This window comes from Squalius cephalus, assembly GCF_949319135.1.
Source record: "Squalius cephalus genome assembly, chromosome: 15".
Classification (NCBI taxonomy): domain Eukaryota; kingdom Metazoa; phylum Chordata; class Actinopteri; order Cypriniformes; family Leuciscidae; genus Squalius; species Squalius cephalus.
The window spans coordinates 1,816,072-1,830,000 of NC_137136.1; the positions used below are offsets into that span (position 1 = coordinate 1,816,072).

The following is a 13,929-nucleotide window of genomic DNA, read 5'->3' on the forward strand; positions in this document are numbered from 1 at the left end:
GTCTAGCCCAGTGTGAGGGTTATACTGACCACTGTGTGAATGACATGCACAGCAAACAATCACAGGTTTTGTTTTTACATGCCGTTAAGTGGTGTGTTCATTCACTGTAAAAGTTGTACGTCTGTAATCGGTTGCACTGAAATTGGCCAAATCAAAACTGAAACTTTAAAACTGAAGGCTTATTTGTTTGAAATAGCTTTTAATCGATGATACAGTGGCATGTCATCTGATTATTGCCTGTTATTTGTTTTTATTGTGTTTATGCGATGTACAGCACATTGGTCAACAGTTGTTGTTTTAAATAGAGCTTTATAAATAAAGTGACATTAGGCGCGTTTCCATTACAGATTTGCGCAAAACTTTTGCGATTTTTTTTTTCTCTAAATGTCGACAAAAAACTATTGCGAAATGACGGCGTTTCCATTAACCGATGTTATGCGACAAAAACTTCTTATCGCAATAAGTAAATCCAAAAATCATGGCAACGGACGTTAGGTTTATGTACTATATCTCAGCCACTGCACTGGCCATTATTATTAATGGAAGGAGACGTATGTGTGTTATCCAATCATTAATGGTAAGGAACGACTCTTATTATACTTGAGAGCGGCACATATGAGGAGTTTCTGGGTGTTTCTCCCTCATTTCTGCTTCGAGCTCTTGATTGTGGCATTTATTTGAGGTTTAGAATCCATTATTCCTGTAATTCTTTTGTCTTTTATGAATTTAATAAAGATCTCAGTCTCGTATTCTGTCCAAACACACCACGTCATCTACGTCAGGTGACTGTAAATGCAGTTTCCATTGCAGTTTTGTGAAATATTTCTTTTTCGAATTGCCTGAAAAACCCCCTCATGCGAGCGGAAAACTTTTTTGTGATAAATGGGAGTTTTTGCGAAATTGACGCGTTTCCATTTCAATTCGCAATTTCAATTTTCAAATTTCAATGGACGTGGCAGCACCAAATCTATTGGACCCTAAGAAGTTTTAAAGTCCCCCTGTGGTGAAAATCCAGCTTTTAATATTGTTTATATGTCTATATGGTGTTTTTAATACGCTTTAAGACAAACCATGTGTAAATTCATAAGTCGACAGCATTGCTGAGTATTTCCTCCTTAAAACTGCAGTGAACCAAAGACAGTCTCAAACACACGCTTTGAAATCGCTGGTGTTTCTGACGTCACAAACTACCTTGTAACCAATCAGATCAACGTGTGATCGTCAACCAGTGGATCTCTGAGCTGAGTGAGTGAGTGGAGGCGGGGCTCATTTGCATATTCATAGAACCGCGCATACTAAATGAGGCAAGGGTGTCGAGTTACATTCAAGATATTTTAAGGCATGAAGAATTTTTTCTCAAGGAAAAACGTTTAAATTTGTCTTTTTAGTGATCAATGATGAGTTTTAAGGGATAAAATTATTGACAACAGGGGGACTTTAAATGTAAAGTAGCAAGCAGCCTGTAGAAGTGTCAGATAGAGGGTGGCACTAAATTATGATGTTTTTGGTGATAGAAATCTTGAGGAAAATTATAGAGGATTTGAGGCAAAAAAAAGTGGGATATCAAGCGTAGCGTCAGTTCTGGCAGGTCACGTTAGTCGAGCTCGCATCAGTGACTCTCAGCTGATCCACGTCTACCTATAGGAATACGACGCCTATCACTGTATACATGTATAAGCTCCTTCAGGATTATCAGCGGCTATCGTGTTTCTCAGGAGCGAATGACCCTCCTCCCTCCCCAGCTCCTCCGGTCTCAGTCAGGATTTGGCCTTCTGATTCCCCTTTGAATCAGAATAAATTCTCAGTTATGTTGTACTTTAAAATCTTGAATTAATGATATCTGCATACATTCATGTTGGTTCTGTTCTGTTTACCCTAAGGGGGGTTATTGCTACTCTTATCCATGCTAGACTAGTCTTTGCCCAGAACAGAACCATACCGCCAATCCAAACTATATGCTAATTGTTAATCGTATTTGACGATAGTGGTCCTGACAGAATTGACCCCTATAATAAATGTCAGCAGCACCTGTGGATTTCATGTTCCCGTCATGTGTGTGTGTGTGTGTGTGTGTGTTGTGACCCCACCTGTCGGAGACTCTGATGAGCACGGCCCGGTAGAGCTGGCGCTGGATGCTGGCGGGCTCGGGTCCACACGGGTGAACGAACGGGTGCACAGCGCTCAGAACGAAGCCCTGCTGGTAGAGATCCTGAAGCTGAGACGGCAGCTCCCTCACCGAGGACACACACAGCGTCGACGTCCCATCTGCTGGAGGACACACACGCGTGAGAACAGCACATCACACACTCACACAGCGTTCTGATGAGAAGTCCTTAAAGCGGTGGTATAATAGCCTTTTCACAAGATGTAAAATAAGTCTCTGATGTCCCCAGAGTGTGTGTGTGAAGTTTTAGCTCAAAATACCCCACAGATATTTTTATATCGCATGTTAAAATTGTCACTTTTTGAGGGTGAGCAAAAACGCACTGTTTTGTGTGTGTTCCTTTAAATGCAAATGAGCTGCTGCTCCCGGCACAGTGGGCGGAGCTTCAAGAGCTCGTGTTCTTTTACCTCACACACACATGCACTGAAAATTTCAAAAACTTTTAGCCTTTTATGTTCAAACCGGAGTCAGACAAAGATGGAGAGACTCAAGAAGAAGTGACAACATGTAGAAGCAACAGGACATTTCTGAATGGTTAGTTGATGAATTTATGAAGCTGATGTGGAGTTATCTTCTAGTCATTGATTAGCATATTCTGTCTTAATAATCTATAAATCGTGTTCAGGGGGCGGGGTTTATGTAAATTCTAGGGTTGGTGATGTCACTAACCCGGGAGGAATGTGGTGTAGTCTCTACCAGCCGTTTGTTGTAGTCCTTAAAAAGCGATTTCTTTAAAAGTAAATATCTCCCTTTGCTTTGAACTTTGAGCGTTGTAACTTTGCAGATGTTGTTTATGATCAAACAGCAACATTACACACTAACTAAAGTTAGAAAATTCAAATCAGAATCAACCACCCCTTTAAATAACATAAATAACAAAATTTTAGCCAAACAGTCGTTGCCAATTACAAGAAGGAATATTTAAAAATCTCTCTCTCTCTCTCTCTCTCTCTCTCTCTCTCTCTCTCTCTTTTTCTACAGATTATTACAGTGTTTATTATGTTATTTATCCGTGCACACAACTGTCTGCAAACTGGCATTTAGATCCCGGAGGACACACACGGGTGAGAACAGCAGATCACACTCACACACACAGCGGTCGGATGATAAATCCTTCTTTTTATATAACAGAATTTTTGACAAGCACAGGAAGGAATATTTTAAATCGGCTGGAAATCAAAATTTACAATTCTTCTTCTTCTTTCTTTTTTTTTGACATATTGCTGCTGTTTATTATAAGTGATTTATGCATGCACACAACTGTCTGCAAACTGGCATTCAGATCCCAACTTCCTACGATCCAATTAATTCCCTAAAGACAAGATACATTGTTGGTTTCATTACACAAACCGTTTCACTCAGATACACGTCTCAATACAGAAGAAAAGTCCATCGAAAAAGGAAGAATATTTAATTTTCAGTATGCATGAGTATAAATTATTTTATAATATTTTCAAAACATTTAAATATAAGAAAAATGCCAAGCAGAGGCTTCTGTAAGTAATGTTATTTTTTATTGTATATGTGTATATTTTCGAAACATTTAAACATGAAAAATGCCAGAGGCTTCTAGGATTTTTAAAACAAAACATTTTATTTATTTTTATTATTTTTTATTATTATTAAAAATGAAAAATTGATATATAAAACAATTAAAAAAAATTTTTTTTTTTTTTTTTTTTTTTAAATTATTATTTTATATAATTTTTTAAAATAAATTTAAAATGTAAAATTGTATATATAAAACATTTTTTTTAATATTTTTATTTCAATAATATATTTATATTATGTTCTTGTTTATTTATTTTTTATTATTATTTTAAATTGTTTTTCAAATAAAATTAAAAATGTGATATATAAAAATGGCAAGTAGAGGCTTATTTTTAAAAAATATTATTTTTATTATATTTTTATTGGACAGTAGACAGTAATAGACAGGAAAGTATAGGTCATGTCAGACTGAACCCGAGTCCAGTGTGAGCCAACAGCTCTGACATGATTTAAAGATGTGCATCACTTTATAAATCAACATTAAAATCATTGCCACTAAATCATGAATATTTAATAGGCTATAACCCTTAGTTTGTATTTTTTGTCAAACACAGTTTGTTGGTTTTCTATGCACTTTTCTCCGGGAGGATTAGCTAGTTTGTTTGCGATGTAAGAGAGAATGAAGACGGGGTCGCGTTAGCAACTGGTGCCTGACTAACCTCGTCTATGATTTAATGGGCCTGGTGAAAAATCCAATTAAATGTGATTGTTTATCTGGACGTGAGATGAGAGTCTTTTACACAAGAGCTTTGCTGTATCTGACAGCCCAGTCACGCCCCGCTCTGGCTGTAATGAGATACGCTGGGTGTTACTGACCACACGCTTCAGAGTGGGAGGAACATTTTTTTCCCCCATTTTAATCTAAGTCTTGTCTGGGCATAATGGGAAAAGAGAGAGGGAGAGAGGACATGCAACATAGCAGACAGAAAGTGTCAGAATCACCCAGCTGTGCAACAACACATCAGATCTGTCTCTCAACGCAATCCAGACGGTCATATGCTAATGAGAGAGCAAGACGTCTGTGAACACACACACACACACACACCGGTGTCATTGAGTGGACAATGCGTTGTTAGTGTGCAGTTTAGAGGTACATAGCATACGGTTTAAAACTGGTGACATTATAGCGCACATTTTGAAAAGAACATTTGAGAATTAATTCTATAATGAGCCTTGTTTACATGTTTGAATGACATTTGTTATGCTTTTGAATTGACTAAACTCAGTATGCATCCTGTAAACGGTACGTGACATTTTTTTTAGCATGCATGAAATACCCAGATTATCTATGAGATTTGCCAAATAGCAGAACAATGCAATGCAATTTACGCTTGACCTTCTATTTCTGTGTCCACATGATTTTCGTATTCAGTATTTTTGTCGTTTTCCAGTACAAATATCTAAATCTCAAATCAAGATTCCCTTAGAAGCAAAATAATGTCAAATATTAAGTTTTTTTTTTTATATATAAAAATTAAGTGAGATTGTACTATGCCATAAGAAAATAAATTTATTGGCATTTTTATTTTATTAAAAATACATTTTATTTTATTTTATTATTTCATTTTCTTGATTTAAGCATACATTTCAGTCACTTGATTTTTATATTTTTTTCTCAGAAAACGTTATATCTTGTAATTTAGCTAATCATGCAAATATATGTTAAGAATGTTCCAGTATTTTGGGTAACACTATATTTGAAGCCTTTATATACAGTATAAAGTATTTTAATGCATTAATTATGCCTTTGTTATGCACCTTATAATGATCTCATGAATAATTGTAACCACAGTTATATGATAATATTATCTATTCATTAAAACACATGATGTAACAAGAAATCTGCAAATATTATAATGCATTTTAAATTTGTTTACAATGATTTATGAATAGATATAATGCATTATAATGTACATTATGAATACCTTTATAATGCATTATACATAAAGTGTTAATGGTATTTGTTCTGGAAAACAATATAGAATTACTGAGGAAGAAAATAATTGTGATATCAGCTGCAATTTACTCAAAATATGATATGCATTGTGATGATGCATGCTAAATGCATTCTGTAAGAAAGTTAGTAAGTTGTTATGCAAACACAGCCGGTTGGATGCAGGGCTTTGCACAACTGTCCCAGAGAGACAAACACTCAGAGTGTGTCTGTCTGCTCACGCGCTCATATAAACCCACCCAAACTGTTGCCCGGAGTGAGTGTGATCCAAAAATAAACCCAGTCGAACGGTCAACGGTGCTTCCCATAAACTGTATGTCACATGTGTGCGGTTTACTGGAAGAAGAGCTGACGTGAATGCTGAACTCAACCTAAAGATGAACAGGAAGTCTTTTAGAGCTCTAGACACTTGTTCTGCTTTTTAAAGTTAGAATAAATCTATTTATAGCGAGACAAAGACAGATATGTGTGACTCGACAGCAGTTTTGGAAAGTACATGTTGCTCAGCTAAAAACGCCTCCCTACCAAACAAACAATATATTCCCAGAGAACAGTTTCAGATCCAGTCATGCTTGCAGATTTATCACGGTCCCTTGCAAATTGAGCAATATTTATGTAGATACAGACTAAAAGTAGCTTTTTTGCACCATCTGCTAATGCCGGGAGACTTAGGAACATTTACCAGCCGTGGAATTTTAAAATCCAGTGGTAAAAAAAATCCAGTTTTTAATGTTGTTTATATGTCTATATGGTGTTTTTAATGTGCTTTAAGTCAAACCATGTGTAAATCCATAAGTCGACAGCATTGCTGAGTATTTCCTCCTTAAAACTGCAGTGAACCAAAGACAGTCTCAAAAACACGCTTTGAAATCGCTGGTGTTTCTGACGTCACAAACTACCTTGTAACCAATCAGATCAACGTGTGATCGTCAACCAGTGGATCTCTGAGCTGAGTGAGTGAGTGGAGGCGGGGCTCATTTGCATATTCATAGCACCGCGCATACTAAATGAGGCAAGGGTGTCGAGTTACATTCAAGATATTTTAAGGCATGAAAAAAGGAAAAAACGTTTAAATATGTAATTTTGGTGATCAATGATGAGTTTTAAGGGATAAAATGATTGACTACAGGGGGATTTTAAGTACTTGTCTATACTTTAGTGTTGGTGGCTTGATGGAAGGAATGTTCTACATAAAAGTCATCTATTAAACAGTGGTATTTTATTGCATTATAAATTTCACTCTCGTTTGGCACTTTGCGAGTGTTAATTTTGCTCTCTGGCTGTAGGTACAAAACACAAAGAGGAGACAAAAAAGTGATTGTGGCCACGTGATGTTCTTCTTTTCTCAGGCGTAATTCCAAAGTTCTATTGTTAAATAACACACACACACACACACACACACACACAAAAACAAAGGGCGCTTCAGGCAAATCATTGGCCAGCTAAAAATAACCCTGGATTGCTCAATCATATTCTCCACAAGCTGTGAGATAAAACGAATGATGAGAAAATAGTCCATAGATACAAAAGCCTGCAAAACCGTACATGCACGGTCGGATCTGGTTAAGTATAATTAATCCTGGTATGTTTGATTTGATTTTTTGCTTTGTGTGTGTAAACAGAGGCAGATGCATGCTGGGTTTGCCCTGTCACATTCAATGTTATTCACTCTCTTCGCCGTCTCCTCCTATATGCTTTCCTGTAGCTCAAACAGAAGAGCGTTGATGCTTGCAACGTCAAGGTCATGGGTTCGATTCCCAGGGAAAGCAAGAACTGATAAGATGTAAATGTTTAATGCAATGCAAGTCGCTTTGGATAAAAGCGTCTGCCAAATGCATCAATGTAAATGTGCACTTATGTCTTGTACACAAAAAAATAAGCATCAAATTTGATCACAACAGACACACATTGGGATGTTGCTTGAGTTGGCCTTGATCACTCCCTAAACGGCGAAGTCTGTGGCAGCCAATACAGAAAAGTCTTGTTCAGATCAGCTTTTGATAACGTGATCCTGTCGCTCATCCTACAGGAAAGACAAATCTTAAAAGAGCCAATAGTTTCTCCTAGACACTAATGAGAAGAAATGGAGAGCAAATGCACAAGCCTCTCAGATAGCCTCACATACTGTATATTCAATTCACATTTATTTGTATAGCGCTTTTTACAAGCAGCTTTACAGAAAATGTACGAGTCCACATTACAATTTAGAGTGATCTGTTATCAGATGTGACTGTCTAAGTTATGTATTTCAGAAATGTACATATACAAATCACAGTTAGCTAAAAATGTATGAATTTAAACAATGTAATAATTTAATGCAGACGCAATGAGCTCATTGAAGTAATGAATACTTGTCATGACATTTCGAAAAATGTAGCATTGGTGCATGGATATATCTTCTTTTGCAATTAAAATTGCATTCATTCTATAACTATAGAGGGAATGCATTGACGTCACTTTCCCGCAGGAACACACTGCCTCCGGACCGAGTGGCAGAAGAGCTGCTGTGTGACTGGATTTAATAGGAGAAACTGTGAAAATGCCAGTAAAACAAACGATTATCAGTTTAAACTAAAGGTTGGACTCGATATAGTGTTCCTTACAACTTCCCAAAGATCCAGTGATCATGGATATCGACATGCAGCAGGAATCGTGTTTCCTGACATTTATATGAGCCTGATTTCGACGCCGGGGAAATACATAAAGCTAATTTGCCTGTAAACGCTTTATATAAATACAATATAGGTCTAAATCTGGGTGATCACTTATATCAGTGTTATATATCATCATATCATCCAGCCTTAACTTTTTTGTGCCAGTGTTTCTTTAAAAACATCCAATTATTCAGAATATACGATGGTAAATATTTAATAGATGAGTTGTCAATACAATATAACAATATATAGGGTGTGATTTTACCCCATAATTCAGCATATCGACACAAAATGAAAACTGCAAATCCAGCTTTCTCTGCCTGGATCCAGTGGTTTCTGTGAATCACAGCGATCCATTTGCTTCTCTGTTCTGTAGCTTTCAGGAGTCTGTAAATATATACCTCAGATTTCTTGTCAAATCTAGTTATACAGTCGATCTCAAAGCTCTTTCCCGTTTTAGATGTGTTTTGTGTGGTTTTCACGCTGGAAACTGAATGCTGTCGCTCAGTGTTTCTGCCACTCGGTGTGTGTGACCGGCCGGCGGTGACGTCACACACATAACCCCTCTATATGAGTTGTATATCTTTTAAAGTCTTTGGTGGAAACACACACGTCTGTCTGACACTAAGGCAGATTCTTGTGTGCCTGAAAGCGATGCTCATAAGGCCTGGAAGAACCAGAAAATTGTTGTAAGCCTAATTGTCTAACTTTTAGGTCTGAAGGAGAAACAAAGTTGATGAAAAACATGTTTGAGCAATAACATGTTCGTCTGTGATTTTTGTCTCAGCCTTGGGTAATATTCATTAATGTCAACATTTGTATCTGGAAGAATTATTATATCAATTATTTGCAAATAGCAAAGTGTGGAGGGCAAATGTGACATTTAGCAGGTTTAATAATATCCGTTTGCTTACGAAACTCCACATCTGTAGCTGTGTGCCACTGTAAAAGTTTATTTCCTGTGATTAATAATGGTAAGAGTAATAATGGTAACCCTTGCCCAAAGACATTAGACACAAAAACTCAATTACAGCAGCAGACTGTGGCCGACGCCGCAGAGACTATTAATAAGAAATGTAATTATTTTTACATTAACTCTAATACACGACCCATCCAAGAGTGAATGATTACTCAGGAATACATACGAGCTTGTGTTTTCGAGCAGGATTTTTGTGAAAGGATTGCTCTTTTCTGGTTCTTCCAGGCCTTATGAGCATCGCTTTCAGGCACACAAGAATCTGCCTTAGTGTCACACAGACGTGTGTGTTTCCACCAAAGACTTTAGATATATAAAGATATACAACTCATATAGAGGGGTTATGTGTGTGACGTCACTGTCGGCCGGTCTCACACACACCGAGTGGCAAAAACGCTGAGCGACAGCATTCAGTTTCCAGCGTGAAAAACACACAAAACACATCTAAAACGGGAAAGAGCTTTGAGATCGACTGTATAAAAATATACCTTAGATTTCTTGTCAAATATTTTTACAGACTCCTGAAAGCTACAGAACAGAGAAGCAAATGAATCGCTGTGATTCACAGAAACAACTGGATCCAGGCAGAGAAAGCTGGATTTGCAGTTTTCATTTTGTGTCGATATGCTGAATTACGGGGTAAAATCACACCCTATATATTGTATTGTTATATATTGTATCAATTAAATATTTACCATCGTATTTTCTGCATAATTGGACGTTTTTAAATAAAAACTGACAAAAAACTATAAAAGTTTTAGCGCTGGACGATATGATATATATAACATTGATCCCCCAGATTAGACCTACCTATACTGTATTTATTAGGGGTGTAACGATTCCCTCATGTCACGATTCGATACATATCACGAAACTGAACTCACGGTACGATATTATTGCGATACTCCAAGACATATGATAAAAGGTTAACAAAAAATGTACTGTTGATTAAAATGGTAAATTTGGTGTTACATTGTGTGTGTAAATGAATAAGCTTAGACTTGGTGCTGGAAACCCAACGCAGGACAATAGAGACACCAGAATAACAATATTCATGATTCTGAAGCTGAAAATACAGAATTATTGTAGACGAATATGCTTGCACTCTAGATATATTTATAACGTAGGCCACTTTTACTGGTAACATCAGACATTCGGTATTATCAGGACCCACAAATATTCCCCCATTGCATTATTATACATTATATTCAACAATATATACTGTATAGTAGTTTAATGTAGTCACTAAAACTCTGAAAAGTTGAATTTTTTCTCACACAGTCATTTTTATTTTGGGTGAACCTTCCATGATACATATTGTCACTATTCACGATGCATGTTGCATTTTTGTATTGCGATATATTGTGACACTATATATTGTTAAACCCCTAGTATTTATATAAAGCGTTCACGGGCAAATGTGCTTTATGTATTTCCCCGGCGTCGAAATCAGGCTCATATAAATGTCAGGAAACACGATTGTATGTCAATATGCATGTCAATATCCATGATCACTGGATCTTTGGTAAGTTGTAAGGAACACTATATTGAGTCCAACCTTTAGTTTAAACTGATAATCGTTGGTTTTACTCGTGTTTTCGCAGTTTCCCCCATTAAATCCAGTCATGCAGAGTTCTGCCACTCGGTCCGGATGAGGGAGTGTGTTCCTGCGGGAAGAAAGTGGAGAAATTTGGAGAAAGTGTAACGCACACAATGGCGGAATAAGCCCCGCCTTCTAAATAAAAAACGAGCCAATCTTGATGCCAGCTTTGGAGAATTTGATGTTTCCCCATTTAAAGCGACAGGAGTTGTACTTGCGGTCTCCGAGCCCTGAACGTTCACGAGCCAGTGCATTAAAAAGAATCGAGAATGGAACGAATGAACCGGCAGAAATGGCTTGGTTAGCGGTCTGCCGCTGGGAAAACGCGGTTCAATCCGGTTTGCATGAGGTTTGGAATAAAGATCTGTGGGAAGGAGCTGCTAATGTTTTTACAGAACGTTAGGCAGTTCTTATCTCATGACTATTAACGACATAATACCTTAGTTTTAATCAACTGGAAAGATCCGGTGAGATAAACGCCATAAATAACGTGAGGCATCTGTGAAATATGTTTGTCTGTGTCTCTAATGAAACAGGATTATTTTGCAGTGTCGTGTGTGGAAGTATTTCTTGAGGCTTTGCTCCGTGGAAGACTGCTTTATGTCATTAGTAGTCATTGCTCACAGTCGGCACACGAGCCCCAGGGCACCGCGGCGCGCGTTAATTACTTCACTAATGACCCTTTGTGAGAGAATCAAGCTGTGGCTGTGGAGCCGTTCCCAAATCTCTCTCCTCCCATCATCCCTCCCCTTCATTCCTCTCCTATCTAGAACCCTTCCATTGATCCATTGACCTGCTTCTTTCCTTCAACAACAGTTTTAAACAATTTAAAGAGGGCCTGATATTCCCTTTTTCATAGTTTTGATTTGTTTATGGGGTCTAAACAGGTTTTCCTGCTTGAATGTTGATTATTCTCCTCATATTCTCCATTGTTGCGGCTCCTCTCTTCCCAGTCTGTCAGTAACGCTCTGTTTAGTTCCTGTCTCTATGAAGCCCCTCCTTCTGAAAAGCACACTGTGCTCTGATTGGTCGGCTGGAGCAGTGTGTTGTGATTGGTCGAGCGCTTCGAGTGTGTTTGGGAAATGTCCCGCCCCTTACCATAACCGCCAGTTTAACACGCTACTAACTAACTCAATCAGGCCCCGCCCCTTTATTCTGCGCATGAATTATTTAAATGAGGAACATTGTCCGTTCCCGGAAGAAACTCAAGACTACAATGGAGGCGTTTCAGCAAGTTAAAAACACCACATAGACATATAAACAACATTAAAAGCTTGGTTTTCACCACTGGGGGACTTTAAATAATTTATTCCCACTATTAAATACCCGTTTAGATGCCTTATTTCCACTTTTCTAACATTTTGTACACTTTTATTTAAAACAAATGCCTCTTTAAGCTGATATGCAAGGGACAAGAATGAGTTCAGAAAACGGTGGATTTGATCTCAGGTCAGTCACATCAAAGCTAACACAACCCACCTTATTCCCCACACACTGATCCTGTTATCAGACAGGTTTCTTTTGTAATTTTGTCTGGCTCAATCAGACAGCGGTGGGCGGGGTTACTGTAAATAGCCTCCGCCTTGTTGGCGGGCTATTTACACTTGGGGCCCTATCTTATGCAACGCAAGTGTTTTTTGCTAGTTTCAGTCCAACGCAGTTTTCATTTTCACGTCCTGCGCCACGTTGTTTAAATAGCAAATGCATTTGCGCCCATTTGCGCGCCCATGGGCATGCTGGTCTGAGAACGAGGTGTGTTTTGGCGCGTTGCTATTTAGAGGCAACAGCGCCATTGACCAACTGAAACCTGGTCTAAAGTCAATGGCGCAATATTTTCTTTGTTATTTAAAGAGCGTGTTAGTAATGTGCACCTATAGGCGGCTCCACAACACGCGTACACTCTGCTTATTAAACACACAGGGATGCATGGCAGCACACAGACATGCCAAATATTTCAAATAAAAGGATTACAATGTAAAAGATTATTATTGTGTACATAAAGATATGGTGGAATCCGGCTTGTCCCGTATATGTTCTGCTTGCGCACTTTTACCTCGCGCACGAGCAGATCCGTTTGCACTCTGGAGACGTTCAGTCTTTCCACTATCAAGTTCCGTCATGTAATTAGCGAATCTGCCATGGCACGAGCGCAACTGGCATTTAAAGGGAATGGGAGATGAGACTCTGATTGGTTTAACGCACGTAAATCCCAAAACACACCCATTACTCATTATGAGAATAGGGACAACCCTTTTAGACCATGCGCCGGGAGCGCCGACCATTTTTCCCATTGTTAAACTAGCAAAAGTGGATTCGGATTCGCCTTCGAAGTGAACTTGCGCCCTGCGCTTCAGACCATGCGCTTAGATCGTTAAAATAGGGCCTTTGATGTTAAAGTGGTGAAAATCCAGCTTTTAATGTTGTTTATGTGTCTATGTGGTGTTTTTAATACGCTTGAAGACAAACCATGTGTAAATTCATAAGTCGACAGCATTGCTGAGTATTTCCTCCTTAAAACTGCAGTGAACCAAAGACAGTCTCAAAAACACGCTTTGAAATCGCTGGTGTTTCTGACGTCACAAACTACCTTGTAACCAATCAGATCAACGTGTGATCGTCAACCAGTGGATCTCTGAGCTGAGGGAGTGAGTGGAGGCGGGGCTCATTTGCATATTCATAGAACCGCGTATACTAAATGAGGCAAGGGTGTCGAGTTACAGTCAAGCTATTTTAAGGCATGAAGACATTTTTTTCAAGGAAAAAACTTTTAAATATGTCATTTTGGTGATCAAAGATGAGTTGTAAGGGATAAAATTATTGACTACAGAATGACTTTAATAGACAATCCTCACATTTTATTTCTGCTTTATTTCAATGACCAAAAACAGTTAGTTTTAGTTAACATTAACAACACTGCTATCCAGAAAGGATTCAGCTCAGGTCACAGCGACACCTGTAATACCTGCACCAATGCTCTTCTCTCGCTCTCAGACTGACTAATCTTCTGAGGACCGTTCACTCTAAAGTACG

At 38.2% G+C, this 13,929-nt stretch overlaps 1 protein-coding gene across 4 annotated transcripts in view; it reads right to left on the reverse strand.

The window, feature by feature from the left end:
• Positions 1-13,929, reverse strand: part of rftn1b (raftlin, lipid raft linker 1b) — a 132,846-nt gene that overhangs the window by 75,878 nt on the left and 43,039 nt on the right. For 2 of the 4 annotated variants that reach the window (XM_079894392.1, XM_079894394.1), the window contains exon 3: positions 2,088-2,265. In XM_079894392.1, coding sequence (XP_079750518.1) covers positions 2,088-2,265 — 178 coding nt within the window. Of the gene's footprint in view, positions 1-2,087; positions 2,269-13,929 lie in introns of all 4 variants that reach the window. The other 2 variants (XM_079894393.1, XM_079894391.1) reach the window with 1 other exon arrangement.